This window comes from Cetorhinus maximus, chromosome 9 (assembly GCF_964194155.1).
Source record: "Cetorhinus maximus chromosome 9, sCetMax3.hap1.1, whole genome shotgun sequence".
NCBI classification, from domain to species: Eukaryota; Metazoa; Chordata; class Chondrichthyes; order Lamniformes; family Cetorhinidae; genus Cetorhinus; species Cetorhinus maximus.
The window spans coordinates 20,122,973-20,137,189 of NC_135887.1; the positions used below are offsets into that span (position 1 = coordinate 20,122,973).

Here is a 14,217-nt window from a genome sequence, read left to right on the forward strand (position 1 = left end):
CCCTCAAAGTTTATTTTCCCCCTCTTTTTATTTTGTCATCTTCTGTTGGTTTCTAAAACTTTCCCAATCCTCTGGCTTACCACAACTCTTTGCCACAATGTATGTTTTTTCTTTCAATTTGATACACTCCTTAACTTCCTTGGTTAACCATGGTTGGTTTATCCCCTTCCTAGAATCCTTCTTCCTCATTGGGATATCTTTGTTGTGAGTCATGAACTATTTTATTAAACCGTCTTTTCTGCTAAACTCCTTTCCCAGTCCACTCTAGCCAACTCTGCCCTCATTCCTTTGTAATTACCCTTATTTAAATTTGGCACAGTTGTTTCTGACCCAAGTTTCTCAATCTCAAAATGAATGCTAAATTCTCCTATGTTATGGTCACTGTTTTCTAGGGGATCTTTTACTCTGAGATCATTTATTAAATCTGCCTCATTACACATTACCAGATCCAAAATAGTCTGATCCCTGGTTGGATCCACAACATATTGTTCTAGTAAACTGTCCCGAATACACTCTATGAACTCTCGCTTGTGGCTACCTCTGCCAATTTGATTTTTTCAATCTATATGAAGATTAAAGTCACCCATGATTAATGTACTGCCTTTTTGTCGATGATAGGTTTTGACTATATTGCTCTGGTCAGGCTACACGTTGAGAACTGGGTTCAGTTTGAAACATCAAGACAAGAGGTTGTGCAGAGAATGAATTAACTGACTAATGCAAATCAGAACAGGAATAGTCTTTTCAACCTCTTGAGCCTGCTCCGCTATTCAATAAGATCATGGCTGAGCTGATTTTGGCCAAATCATGCCAAGTCCTGTTCACCCATCACCCTTGTGTTCAGTAGCTTACATTGGTTCCCAGTCCAGTAATGCCTCGGTTTTAAAATTCTCATCCTTGTTTTCAAATCCTTCTGAGACCTAACCCCTCCTTATCTCTATAGACTCCTCCAACTATAACCAACCGAGAACTCTTTCTTCCTGTAACTCTGACATCTTGTCCATCACCCACTTGCTTTGCTCCACAATTAATGGCTGCTGTCTCGACCTTAAACTCTGGAATTCCCTCCCTAAACCTCTCCACCTCTAAGATGCTATCTTTCTGAAAAAGCTTTTACTCACTTGCCCTAATGTTTCTTTCATTGGCTTGGTGTCAAGCAGCTCAGGACATTTTGCAACATTAAAAGTGTCTTTTAAATACAGGTTGTTCTATCAACGAGTTTTTAATCATGAATCCACAGTGGACGATCTGAACATTTATTTCATTGCTATTTATGGGATCTTGCTAAATGCAGATTTGCTGCTGCATTTCCTTCCTTATGACAATAACCGCATTTTAAAAGTACCTAATTGGTTTTGATTGCTTTTTGAAATGGCCTGAGGTGGGGCTGTGAAAGGCGCTACATGAATTCAAGTATTTTCTTTAAAAGATTTAAAGAATGGACGATAAATACCGATACTCTTCAGGCTATCCCCTAGTATTCTATGGTTGAGTGCAAACACCTTCATGATGAGGTAGAGCGGTGGCAAGGGAGAAAAGGAAGCAAATCATGCACTTCGGATCCTACTACCTCATGGGATGTCCTATCCCATGTGCCCAAAGTCCTGCGGGTTGAGAGTTGGCCTGTTCAGTCACATGATGACCCATGGCAGAAGCTCACAACCCTGATTAGGCATCATCCTTGATCATGGGAGAGCCAATGATGTTGTTTTTGGCTTTGAAAGGAAGTGACTGAGAGATTACCACACAAGGGATAACAAATGTTAGAGCAATGATAAATCCAGAACGCCACTGCAGGGTAAACTGTGATTGACAGGTGTGGGGACACATGTTCCAACAAATAAAAGGTAAACATAGGATTGATGTTGTTATTTTTCAAAGATGCTGAATACATGGTATACAGTGTGTTAGAAAATCAAAAACAGGGAATTATTTAAGAAACAGTCTGAAGCAGTGCTAAGTATTGAGAGGCATGCTGTGCGGTTGACATCTAATCTTTCAGATGAGATGTTAAACAGAGGCCTCATCTGCCCTCATAGGTGAACATAAATTATTTGAAGAGCTAAGCAGTTCTCTCCCAGGTCCGGGCCAACATTTATCACTTTACCAACATTGTTAAAAAGGATTATCTAATAATTTATCTCATTTCTATTTATAGGATCTTACTATATGCAAATTTGCTGTTGCATTTTCTTCCTTATGACAGTAACCATACTTTAAAAGTACCTAATTGGCTGTAATTGCTTTTTTGAAATATCCTGGGGGTGGAGGGAAGCTGTGAAAGACGCTATATGAATTCAAATGTTTTCTTTAAAAGATTTAAGATTAGAAGATAAATGCACAAAATCATAAACCTATTTAATTTATCTGTAACGAGTAATCTACGACTATGTAAATTTTTATAATACGCGTATAATTGGAATAAAAATCGTTGTGATAAATAATGTAAACCCCTACTAAGAGAAGGCACAGCAACCTTCTAACATTCCAGATAAACGCCAACTTTTCAATGAATGAAGCCAGCAGGCGGAAGGGAGGTGGAAAAACCCGGAAGCCAGGGCGGATGCGACGTCACGTCACGTGCCAATGATGTGGCAGAATATGAGACCTCCGCGAACAAAAATAGTCCCCCCGGCTTTCCTCGAAAACACAGACACAAATAACACCGATCGGGGGGACCCAAACCAAATCCAATGTTTTTTAAATGTCGAATTGAATAAATGAGAGGTGTGGAGGGAGTGGGAGAGGGGTGGGGAAGGAATCGGGGATTTTCTCGAGCCGGTGCACTCCCTCTTTTCCTCCTCTGCCGTGGCTGGAAGGGGAAGAGAGAGATTTGGGGGGGCGGGGGGGGTGGCCGGTGCGGGTGTGACCGCGCGGGCGGGCGGGTGTAGCGCTGCGCTACTTCCGGTTTTCCGCCATTGAGGCTCCGCTGCGGCTCATCCGCTTCGACGGTTTTATAAAAGGGAGAGAGAGAGCGAGGGGCAGCCGAGCTAAGGCGGCACCGCTGAGGGACGCAGGTGAGGCTTCAGAGCGACACCCGGTTCGGTCGGTAACCCGCCCCTGACGTTAGTCACCTGAGGTAAAATTCGGTGTTAAAAATAATGTTTCTCTCTCTCTTTCACACACAGATCCACACCCCCTTTCCTTCCTCCTCCTCCTTCGCCGCCGCTTTTCTCCCAGAGGTTTCACTTGACGAGCCCCGACCGACCGTTCCCAGGTCTCTTCCTTTCTCCCCCCCCCCCCCACCTTCTCTCCACAACAACATCGTCGTCGTCGTCGACATGGCTCAGATTCTGCCCATCCGCTTCCAGGAGCATCTACAGGTAAGAGAAAGATTTAAATCTCCCCGAGGCCGAGGCTCCAACCCCGGCCTGAGCTTCAGTCCCAGCCCTGAGCAAATGTCATCCCACCCACAACTCTCAACACCAGAAACCCTTCCCTATAATCTCCCTCTGTCTGAAATGTTTAATCCGGATTTGCTTTTTTTTTTTCCCCCCCTAATCCTTCACAAATATGTTTTTTCAAAGTGTTTCTAGGGGAAGGTTCAACCTTGAATTACACCGTGGCACAGTTCCACAATGTCACCCTTATGAGGAAACACATTGGGAATGCCCACCCATGGATTTATATTTTTGTTCCTCTTCCTACCCCACCCCTGGTATATAATGCTTCACCTTCCTGGTGGCCCAGGAAATGCTGATGTTGCTCTAGGATTGTGTTTTATCAAGGGAGTGAGGTTGGGTTATGATAGTTTTGCTAAATGCTGGAGCCCATTTAGTTCCCACCCACAAATGTTCTCTCCCCACCCCCACCCCCGTCTGATGCAGAAGGAGACCGGTTTCATATCGAAACCTATTTCTCAATGGACTTGAATTACCTGCATACTTTAATCTGAAATCCACCTCGAGTTCCCTTGTTGTAAATTGATGCACTGCATAGGTTTTATGATCTAACCCTTATGTTAATTTGTTAATGGCAGTTATTAATGAAATGACCACTTTTTTGATTGTTTTAAATTGCCTGTAATTTAACTGAAAGTTCTGGAGTAAATTAGTAATGCAGTTGTGCTTTTAAAAAAAAAAGTACTTTGCCTTCAGGTTAAGACCCAATTTAATTTTAAAGTTTAATGCTTGAATACTTTGTAGTTTTAATGCTGGTGTACATGGTATATCTATAATGGGTAGGTGCTGTTACAATGTTAAAGTACAAATTTACATATACCCTTAATTCTTGGTTTGCAATGTTTTAACTTGTGTATATAGATTAGCAATATCTTGGTCTTTCACTATTTGTAAGTGAAGACATGTTAGTTGGATGCACTTCCAATACTTCACCAGTAACCAGCAGGTGTGTAATACATTGTTCACTGTAGTTTGGGTTTATAAATTAAAATGTTTTAAGCTAACTAGGTTAATTCTTTTATTCAAAAAATGATTACTCAGATGCAGAGTTCCTGTAGCTAAAATCTAATTGGGTATTACTTGGACTGGTGATGTAGGAGTTGTTTGGAATGTAGAAAAATCGTTTGTAATGACACAATATCATTGTGTGCCTCAATGATTGGAATTTAGTTGAAATTCCTTTAATCGCCTGTTAGCTCTAAAACTAAACTTGTGGTTTGAAAAGTAAGTGGAGGTGTTTGATTTGCTCCTTTCTTATTACCTGTGTAATTCACACTTTCCCCTTTGCAGGGGATGGGCAAAAGGTATTATAACTAAAAAAAATTATATTCTAAAAGTATACATTCAAATGTTAACCTACCTTTTCCATGGAGATGCTAATAAACTAGATGCCTCTTTCCAGTATTTGTTTCCTAAAATTATGGACCCATTTGTAAATGGGTAGCCAAATGTTTTGAACATTTAAGCTTGGGGTGGTAGTGGTGCTGATGACAAAGCTCTGCTTCAATTAGAAACTCTCTTCTTAACTGGTCAGTGATATTTCAGCTAGGCTCAGCCTTGGTGAAAAATGTATAAATTCTGGTTGACCTGTTGCTCGAATCTGTAATGTCCTTTGCTAAGAACTTTGTACTCATAGCATGCAAGTAAAGGGACTCCAGGCAATGATTTTTGTGACCATTTAGTAAATTAAGTGCTGATAACTTCTTTTTCAAAAGGCAAGCCAAAAAAAAACCTGCTGGCTTACTAGCTATTTGGACTTGCGCAACTTTTCTCTAGGTCCAAAAGGCCATTGGGTTGGGGGGGTGGGGGTAATTATGGAGAGAATCGTATTAGACTTAGTCAGTTTCGGATGCAAAATCCATGTAGCTGTTTGTGAGCTGGGCCATGCATGCTGTTCATAGCCTGTAAGTTGGCTGGTGAAGTATTGATCAACTATCACGGCTTGTAGTGAATATGGCATATTTAGTATGCAATTACATATAGGGCAGAAGTTATTGTCTAATATTTTGCATTCTAATTGCATAAAATGTAAACGTGAATTTAAGTCACATGCTTGACCACATTCTTACCAATCACATTGGGTTGGAATATTTAAATCTGCATTTTGTGACCTCTGGTAATTAATTGGCCATTTCCTTGCTGAGGGTGGGCAGCCAGTTCAGTCCCTAATATAATAATTACACCTTTACAGGAGGGGGCATATTGAGCACCCTTGCAAAATAAGCAAATATCTGTCTGCCTGTATCTATAATTTGGTTTTCGCCTGTACATGTGTGCTGCAACAAACATGCTCAATTTTTCCAACTGAGAACCTATCAGTGTATCCCTTGTGTATCCTAGTATGCAAATCTGCATAATATCAGTAGAATCAATGTAATGACCTCGAGCAGTGTTGGAGTGCAAACAAGGTGTGCTGCCTTGAGTAGCTTTTGATCTTTGGTATCACTCGCTTTGGTATCACTCGAGTTACTCTGACCACTGCAGAAACTCTGCATCTTAAACTTTGTAGCTTTGTAGCCTTTTTGCTTCTGTACTCAACATTTGAGGTACTTCAGATCAGGGCCGAGCAAAATAAAAGCTGGGCTTTGACCATCACTGCTTGTACTAACAACTAAAGGAGAATGTTCTAATCTAGAAACACTGCCAGTTTAATGAGATTAAAAAGTAATGAAGCAAATCACAGCTGTAAGCAGGTGACACTTGATGCCTTACCAAATAGTTTAAAGCAATTTACTGGCTCCATAGTGCATCTGTTTGTTTGCTCTTGGCCATTATAAAATTGCTTTAGATGTTGGATTGGAACCTGGTTAATTTTGATTGTTACAAGGTATATTTAGTGTGGAACACTCCAACCATTGAAAGAGCAATAGTCTTCCAATTGTGGTGAGTGTAAATCACATTGTAGCCTATTGAATCTTGTTGGACTACTGTCCTTTAAGGTACTTTTATGTTTACTTGAACTCCATGTTAACATATTTGAATGTCATTGTAATGTGTCAAATTATTCTAACTGAATTAAATTGTAATCAGTTGAACTATATTGTGCCTGGTGTGGGTAGCAACAGGGGGAATGTTTGCATGTAACTGTTAAGTCGGTTGACTAACATGAACTGTAGATGGGCTGCAATGTTTTGTAGCTAAACATTGGCAAAGCTGTTGTATTTTGCCCTGCCCAGAAAGTTCACCCTTCCATTTCCTCTACGGATGCTTACACAATTTCAACTGAGTGGAGTTTCAATTTCTGTAGTCAGTACATTGAAGACTGACTCACCTGATATTGTATCCACACCTCTATCTACCAGATCAACAGAACTTCCAAGGCACTCACTGTCCTTAACGTAGCAATTATTACTGATAATTTGATTCTATTTGTAACCCCACTCTGAATCAGCTTCAAAAAACCATAACCTTCAAATCCTTCCATAGCCTTGTGCTCCAGCCAGCAGCTTCCTGTCCACTACTGTCATGCAGTTCTCCTGTCCCACTGTACAATTGACAGTCTTCCTTGTGCCTGCATATGGAATTGAATCTTCATGCTACACTTGTTCCATCTTTATAGCTTTGTTTATTTTGATCAATTCTGCCTATTTCTGGACTAGGTCAGCTCCCTAGCCAAGGTTAGCTTCTGTATTGTGAAATATCTTTTGCTGCATAATAAAACCAGAAGCTTTATTACTGCAAACCTGGCTAAAGGTTTGCTGTGTATGAGCAGATGGGATTCCTGTTTTTAGCTTTTTCTCTGCATCATTCCCTTCCTCCGCTTGGTCTAAACTGGCTCTAATTGCTCCATCAGTTTATTTAACCTGTTTTGTATGGGATTAAGGGGGAATGTCAGCTGTTGAACTGCCAGCAGGTAATTAGAAGTACTTGTCACCTAGCATCCAGTAAAATCAGTTGATAAAGTAATCTTTGAGTACCTATAACTTGCACCTCGTGATTGATTTGCCACAGGCAAACTCAGCAACCCCTGCATTTCTGTTGCCCTAACAGGTGATGTAAGTTGTCTGAATTGGTTCAAACTTGTGCAGGCCTAGTGCTATAACTTTGTATTTAAGTAGTGCCTTAATGTAAAATGTTCAAAGCCCTTTCACTGGAGCAAAGATTTGAACCACTTTCGGCCACAAGCCCAAAGTCTTGGTCAGAGGTGAGTTCTAAGGAGTTTGACGAAGGTAGAGGTTTAGGGAGCGAATTCCAGAGCATGTGGTCTAGGCAGCTGAAAGTGTCTGCCAATGATGGAGGGCTGAAATCAGATGTGCAAGAGGTTAGAATTAAAGCGCAGAAGTGACTTGTGGTGCTGCAGAAGATTAGGGAGGAGTAGATAATGGAGGATTTAAAACCAAAGATGAGCATTTTAATTGTCAGGAGCCAATGTTGGCCAGCAAAAGATGGTGCACAGGTCTTGGTGTGAGTAAGAAAATGTCATCCAAAACTGCCTGAGTTTATGCAGTATAAAATGAAATGTCAAATTTGAAGTAACAGCATGAATGAGGATTTCAGCAGCAGATGAGCTAAGGCAGGCCAATGGTAAGTGATGTTGTCGAGATGGAAATGGGTGGTCTTTGGTCAGAAACTTATTTCTGGGGGAAATGTGACAAGTTGCAAGCTGGTTCAGCCTCAGTTGCAGAGCACAATTGTAACGCATTTATATTCTTGTACATTATTTACCAAGTGCAGTAAACTAAGATTCCAAATCTCTTGCACTGTTAGAAATGAGCAAGCTCTCCTAAATTTATTTGGGATGGGTAGCTAACAAAATGGTTTTAAATCCTCCAGAAGCTTAGAAATACACATGCAATAGTTATATTTGAAACTACCTTCAACTACCATTTTATCTTGTCTCAATTCACTGAATTGATTTACATTACACCGAACATTGACAAATCTGATTTTAAACCCAGAAAACTGGCATCTTGTCAAACCCATCCACTTCCGGTAAGTGTCTGACACAGAAGAAACAGTGGGTTTTTAAATCAGTCGTCTTCCTGTGTATTTTCAGAGTACAAATGCTGTATTAATGTTTCCAGCTGTATGCTTTGTTTTGGTGGTTCATTGGTTGTAGTATTTACTCACTAGCTCTTTATATTAAGCTGCACTAATCTGAAGTTGTAGCTGTTCACTTGGCAGCTTTTTTTAAAATCAAACCATGGCTCTAGAATTGGAATAAACAAGTTTCCTTTCTTCAGTAAAGGGCTTAACACAGGATAACTGAGAATCAGCTGCCTGCATACTGATTTTGAATTTCCTAGCTTTCAACTCCATTGTACAGTTAGTGCATGTGTTGGCTTAATTTTTCTTTGGGAGTGGTAGGCCTAAATTAATCGACTGGCGTGGATATACTAAATACTTTAATGCATCCATGCTCTTGGCATAGAGTGGCGATGTAGCTGCATCAGTGTTGCCAAAGTTCTGCTGTGCTTCTCCTGTTTGTTCTAGTACAAAGAGAAGCTCAAAGGGAACTTGGAACATTTTAGTATTGGAGCACTGCATGTTTGGAAATTATTCAGAATGAAATGTGTACCTCCCTCATTAAGCTTACCTCATTTAATATCTAATCATTGCAGTCCCTTGTTTAGAGATTTTTTGCATAATTGCCATTAAAAGCTAACTAAAGAGCATGCTCTTGTCTGTACTTGAAGTGCCTCCCCTCAGTGCCATTCCTTGGCTTCAATATAATAGCACCCTCAGCAAGCCTTCTGTTTTGCAAAAACCATGGCTTTTTTATCAAACAACATTCCAAGGTGCTTCATAGAAAATTTAACACTGATTCACAAGGCAATATTTAGGCAGATGGTCAAAGGGGTAGGTGGGAGGGTAGAGGTAAAGATTTAGGGAGTGACTTCCAGAGTTTGGGGGTTAAAGCAGCTGCAGCACCAATGATGGAGCAGTTAAAATGGGATACTTCAGCAAAATTAGATTTCTGCAGCCTCAACCCTCTAATATCAGCAGAGGCCCTGGAGGGATTTGTAAACAGAGAATTTTCGAGAGTTGTTGAATGACCAAGAGTATTAAATGGCGGTATAGGTTGGCAAGCACAGGGTGATGCATGAACAGGACTTGATATGGTAGCAGAGTTTTGAGTGACCAGTTTAAGATGGCAATGTGGGAGGCTGGCCAGGAGTGCATTTCAATAATGGGCACAAGGGCATGGAAGAGGATGGCTTTAATTTTGTTGATCTTTGATTAGTAAAATGATACACACCAAGTGCTTAATGAAAGCAGAAAAGAACTGGATGCTGGTAGCACCTCGAGAGATGGTGTTAATGCATCAGGTCAATGTCAGATGCTGCTAGACTATTTCCAGGATTTTGATTACTTGAAATGACTGGATATTATGCTAGCAAATCTAACCCTGATTGTCCAGATGACACCACCTGGCTGAAAGCAGCCACTGGCATGCTTGTATGTGTTCTGTTTTTTTTAAAGTCAGTCTACTGCCTGCAAGGTAAGGTATCAGGAGATTGCTGTGCTTTTAGAATCCAATATTTGAATGACTATTGGTTTAGGCCTATTCCAACTGAAGCAAGGTGCAGCTCTTGGTAGTCCCTATTCAGAAGCCTTCCATTGATGTTTATGCTCTGAAGATTTGGCTTTCTGTCCATTTTGGGAATCTCTTCAGTTGAAGGTGTGAGATTGCTTTGTTTAACCTGGCCACAAATTGTGATTTGCTACTGTAAATGATGACGGACTAGTTTGGATTTTGCTGCAAATGTTTGACTGGCTGTATATAAATCCAGAAATCCCAGCATGGGACAAATGGCTGCCTGTGCTGTAAATGACAGATGACTTTAAATTATAGCCCTTGGTCTCTTTGCACAGCAAAAGGAGTTGGGTTTTACATGGTAAGTATGACTCTTCAGGCATTTCAATACCCAATATTTGGTCAATTTCAGTAAATTAACCTTGTTGGTACTTGGGGGATGGGGACACATTACATTATTGATGGGGTCATGGTTTGACATGAAATTTAAATTTGTTGCTTCATGTAAAGTAATGCTGGTCCAAATGGTGCCTCCATTTACTTAGCTGTCCATGGGCCATCTACAGCTTTAAAATTGAGAACTTTGCCCACCTATATGGGACTGATAGCTGCACTAATGCTGACAGATTACCATTGTAAAATGTGACTCTGGATTCATTCTAATGATCTGGCAAAAAAAAACGGGAGTCCCTGATTACTCCCAAGTCCAAGCATAAATTCGCTGGTGTCAAGGTCATTTTCTGTTTCTCATTTCACAAGGGACAAGCTGATATCAGTTCTAATCAAAGATAAAATAGCTTGATCCTAATCATGAACTGGATAGTGTGTATTCATGGGCCTTGAGATTACTCTTAGTGTTCCAAATGAGTACAGGAGTACTATAAAGTTGAAGTAATGAATGATACCTAAGGCAGAAAACTAATCTCTTGGATATGAATTTGGAAGCATGTCTAGTGGGATGTGATGCACTATAATTTCATGACTCCTGGAAAGTTTTCCTTCAGTAAGGATTTTGACTGAGTTACTGAAGTGATATTTCAGATGTCTGAGGAATGACAATTGAATGGTGTAAACATTTTAAAATTTCCCAGTCAACAAGGTGGCGTTTGTCTGGCACAATTTTTAAGACCTGCTTTTAAGTGCAGTTGACACATTGTTTTGATGGACATGTGGCCTAGGATGGCTGAAATTCTGAATTTTATTTGTATTCACTTCACCTGTTCAGTATGTCTGTTCCACCTGACTTTCTTGATAGTGGCCCATGTTGGTTAAAGATAGTATCCCTCCATCTGATATAAAGTGGAAATGGAGGGAGATGGGGTTGAACTGTGGATTATATGGGATCCCTTGCTGCCCTCTTAGTGGCTTGTAACAAATCTGAGGCATGTCTAATTCACCCAGACCATTAAGATAATGTACAAAGTGAAGAAAAATCATTGAAAGATGTTGACTTTTCTGTTGTTACTCAGCACTCTATCTCTTGGACTTTAACTGTCAGTTTTGGGGAGATAGTGGTAATGTCACTGGACAAAAATCCATAGGCCCAGGCTAATATTCTAATCTCCCAAAGGCAGTTGGTGGAATTCAGATTAGATTATCTTTTCTAATTCCAGATTTTTAGTCCTGATGGTGACCACAAAACCATTTTCATTTGTTGAAAGACGATCTGGTTCACTAATTTCTGTAGGGAAGGATATCTGCCATCCTTTCTTGGTCTGCCCTATGTGATTCCAGACCCAAGATAGTGGTTGACTTGCCTTCTGAAATGGCCTAGCAAGCACTCAGTTGTATCAAATGGCTACAAAGTCAAAGGAATGAAACCAGATGGACCAACTGGCCTCCACCTAGGCACTCCCTTCCTAACAGCACTATAGGTGTTCCTACAAATGGACTGCTGTGATTAAAGACAGCACCACCTCAAAGGGAAATTGGGAATGGGCAATAAATACTGGCCTAGCTTGTGACACCCACATCCCATGAACAAAAAAACAGTTGCTTAGGTGATTGGTTTCTTGCAGCCTTGACTGCCAGTCTGTAATCATTCAGCACACTTTGGATACTAAAACTGACCCAATCTAGGTCTTGAAGTGAAATTAGCAGAATCCTAGTTACTATAAAAACTCTGCACCTCAGCTAATATTGTGGCCCTCCACAACTTTTTAAATTGTGGTAGCACTCTGCTTTTAACATGCTGCCTTAACTGTTTGCAATCCAGACTGGAAATGATCCATGCTGCACATTAACTTCAGTTAAGAACAGATCTAGGGTTGGATTTAATTTTGTCCCCACCCCCTTACACAAGCTGCTTTTTAAGTACCCAGATCAAATTAAAATGGTGCCATAACTGCCAAACATGGGCCTCAAATGTTCCATGTTACCTGGATTGAAGGCTTGAAGGTAAATACATGGGGCTGTCAGTTATACTCTTGGTAGAATAAGTGCCTTTGATCGAAATATGGGGTTAAAACTAGAATGCAGCCTAATATGGTATGGTGTTCCATTCAAACTGCCTTCAGCCATAGGGGTTAAGCTGAGCCACAGATTTTTCAGAATTTTAGCTTTTAAGGAAGCTGAGCTTCTTGAAGGACGGGGCATGTTATCAAAGCACTCTAGTAGAAATTGGCATAGTATTAAACTTTCTGGTGGCTGGTCTTCAAAACTTATCTGGGTCGCCACTGACTAAGGCTTACTTATTAAACTGGTAGTGCAGCATCCCATGAAGCAATAAGGAGGTGGAATAAAGTGCAATGGTGCATTTAAAGCAGCTTCTTGGGGCCTTGTTATCTTTGGGCCTTTTCTTAAACTTCTTCTGATCTGTAATGACCATACTAAACAAATCTGAAATCTCTTGCACTGAGATGCAATGAAATTATTTGATGGGAAGTCTTATTTGGTCACAGAATGAGAGCGTTGCCGGTTAGTCCAGCATTTATTGCCCATCCCTATTTGCCCTTGAAGGTTGTGGTGAGCCACTTGAACTGCAGCAATCCATGTGGTGCAGTTACACCCACAGTGCTGTTGTGAAAGTTCCAGGATTTTGACCCAGTGACTAAAAGAATGGTGATATAGTTCCAAGTCAGGATGGTGGAGCTTGGAGGGGAACTGGCAGGTGGTGTTTCCATGCCTCTGCCCTTGTCCTTCTAGGTGGTAGAGGAGCAGACTTGGAGGGCGCTAGCCAAATAGTTTGTCCTGGATGGTGTTGAGCTGCTTGTTGGAGCTGCACTCATCCAGGCAAGTGGAATGTATTCCATCATGCTCCTGACTTGTGCCTTGTAGATGGTGGGCAGACTTTGGGGAGTCAGGAGGAGAGTTACTTACTGTAGAATTCCCAGCCCCTCTAGTCACAGTAGTTTACATGGCGAGTCCAGTTCAGTTTCTGGTCAATGGTAACCCCTTGGATGTTGATACTGGGGGGGGGGGCGTGATTGTTAGATTTTCTCTTGTTGGAGATGGTCATTGCCTGGCATTTGTGTGGTGCGAATGTTACGTCACTTGTCAGCCCAAGCCTGGATATTGTCCAGGTCTTGCTGCATTTGGACATGGACTGCTTCAGTACCTGATGTCTCCAAATGGCGCTGAACATTGATTGAACAATGAACATCCCCACTTCTGATGTATTATGAAGGGACAGTCATTGATCAGTTGAAGATGGTTGGGCCTAGGGCAGTACCCTGAGGAGCTCCTGCAGTGATGTCCTGGGATTGAGATGATTGACCTCCCCAATAACAATCTCCCTTTGTGCTGGTATGGCTCCAGCCAGTGCTTAAGTTCAGTTTTGCTAGGGCTCCTTGTTCCCACACTTAACCAAATGCTGTCTTGATTTTGAGGACAGTCACTCACCTCACCTGGATTGCTGGATGTATCAGCCAGTTTGGCTCTTTCAGTAAAGATATGTTAATAATCACTTGGAGGTCAATGCTTCCAGTCATAACAATGTTCTGTGGTTGAAGCTGTCTCACCTGGTAGGTTTGCTGTTTGCACAAAATATTTTCAGTGCATTACTGTTTATAGTTTGGTCTAAAATTTGCCTTTATAACTGCCAGTCTGACTTGTTTAAGTCTTGCTCCAATTACTATCATTTGGTTTGGGGAAACAAGTTAAATAGCCCTTTTGTGGGCTTGGTAGATTCCTGTTAGCCCAGCTTCAATTTCAAATTTCTTTTATAATGTAACCCAAATGCTGTTCTACGGTTTTCTATCTAGATATAGAAATCGTTAGAACAGGCAAAATATAGTGGGATTTGATCCATTTTTTCAAAAAGGTTGGCTTATGTCCACTTAACTATAGTTGCATAGAATCAGGCAGTTTGGTCCAACAAGCCAATACTGGTGTTATGCT

At 41.0% G+C, this 14,217-nt stretch overlaps 1 protein-coding gene across 2 annotated transcripts in view; it reads left to right on the forward strand.

Moving 5' to 3' along the window:
• Positions 1-2,883: 2,883 nt before the first annotated feature.
• The window catches only part of cltcb (clathrin, heavy chain b (Hc)), an 82,311-nt gene continuing 70,977 nt past the window's right edge, over positions 2,884-14,217 (forward strand). For both annotated transcript variants that reach the window (XM_078548212.1, XM_078548213.1), the window contains exons 1-2: positions 2,884-3,017; positions 3,129-3,323. In XM_078548212.1, coding sequence (XP_078404338.1) covers positions 3,282-3,323 — 42 coding nt within the window. In that variant the 5' untranslated portion in view covers positions 2,884-3,017; positions 3,129-3,281. The remainder of the gene's footprint in view (positions 3,018-3,128; positions 3,324-14,217) is intronic.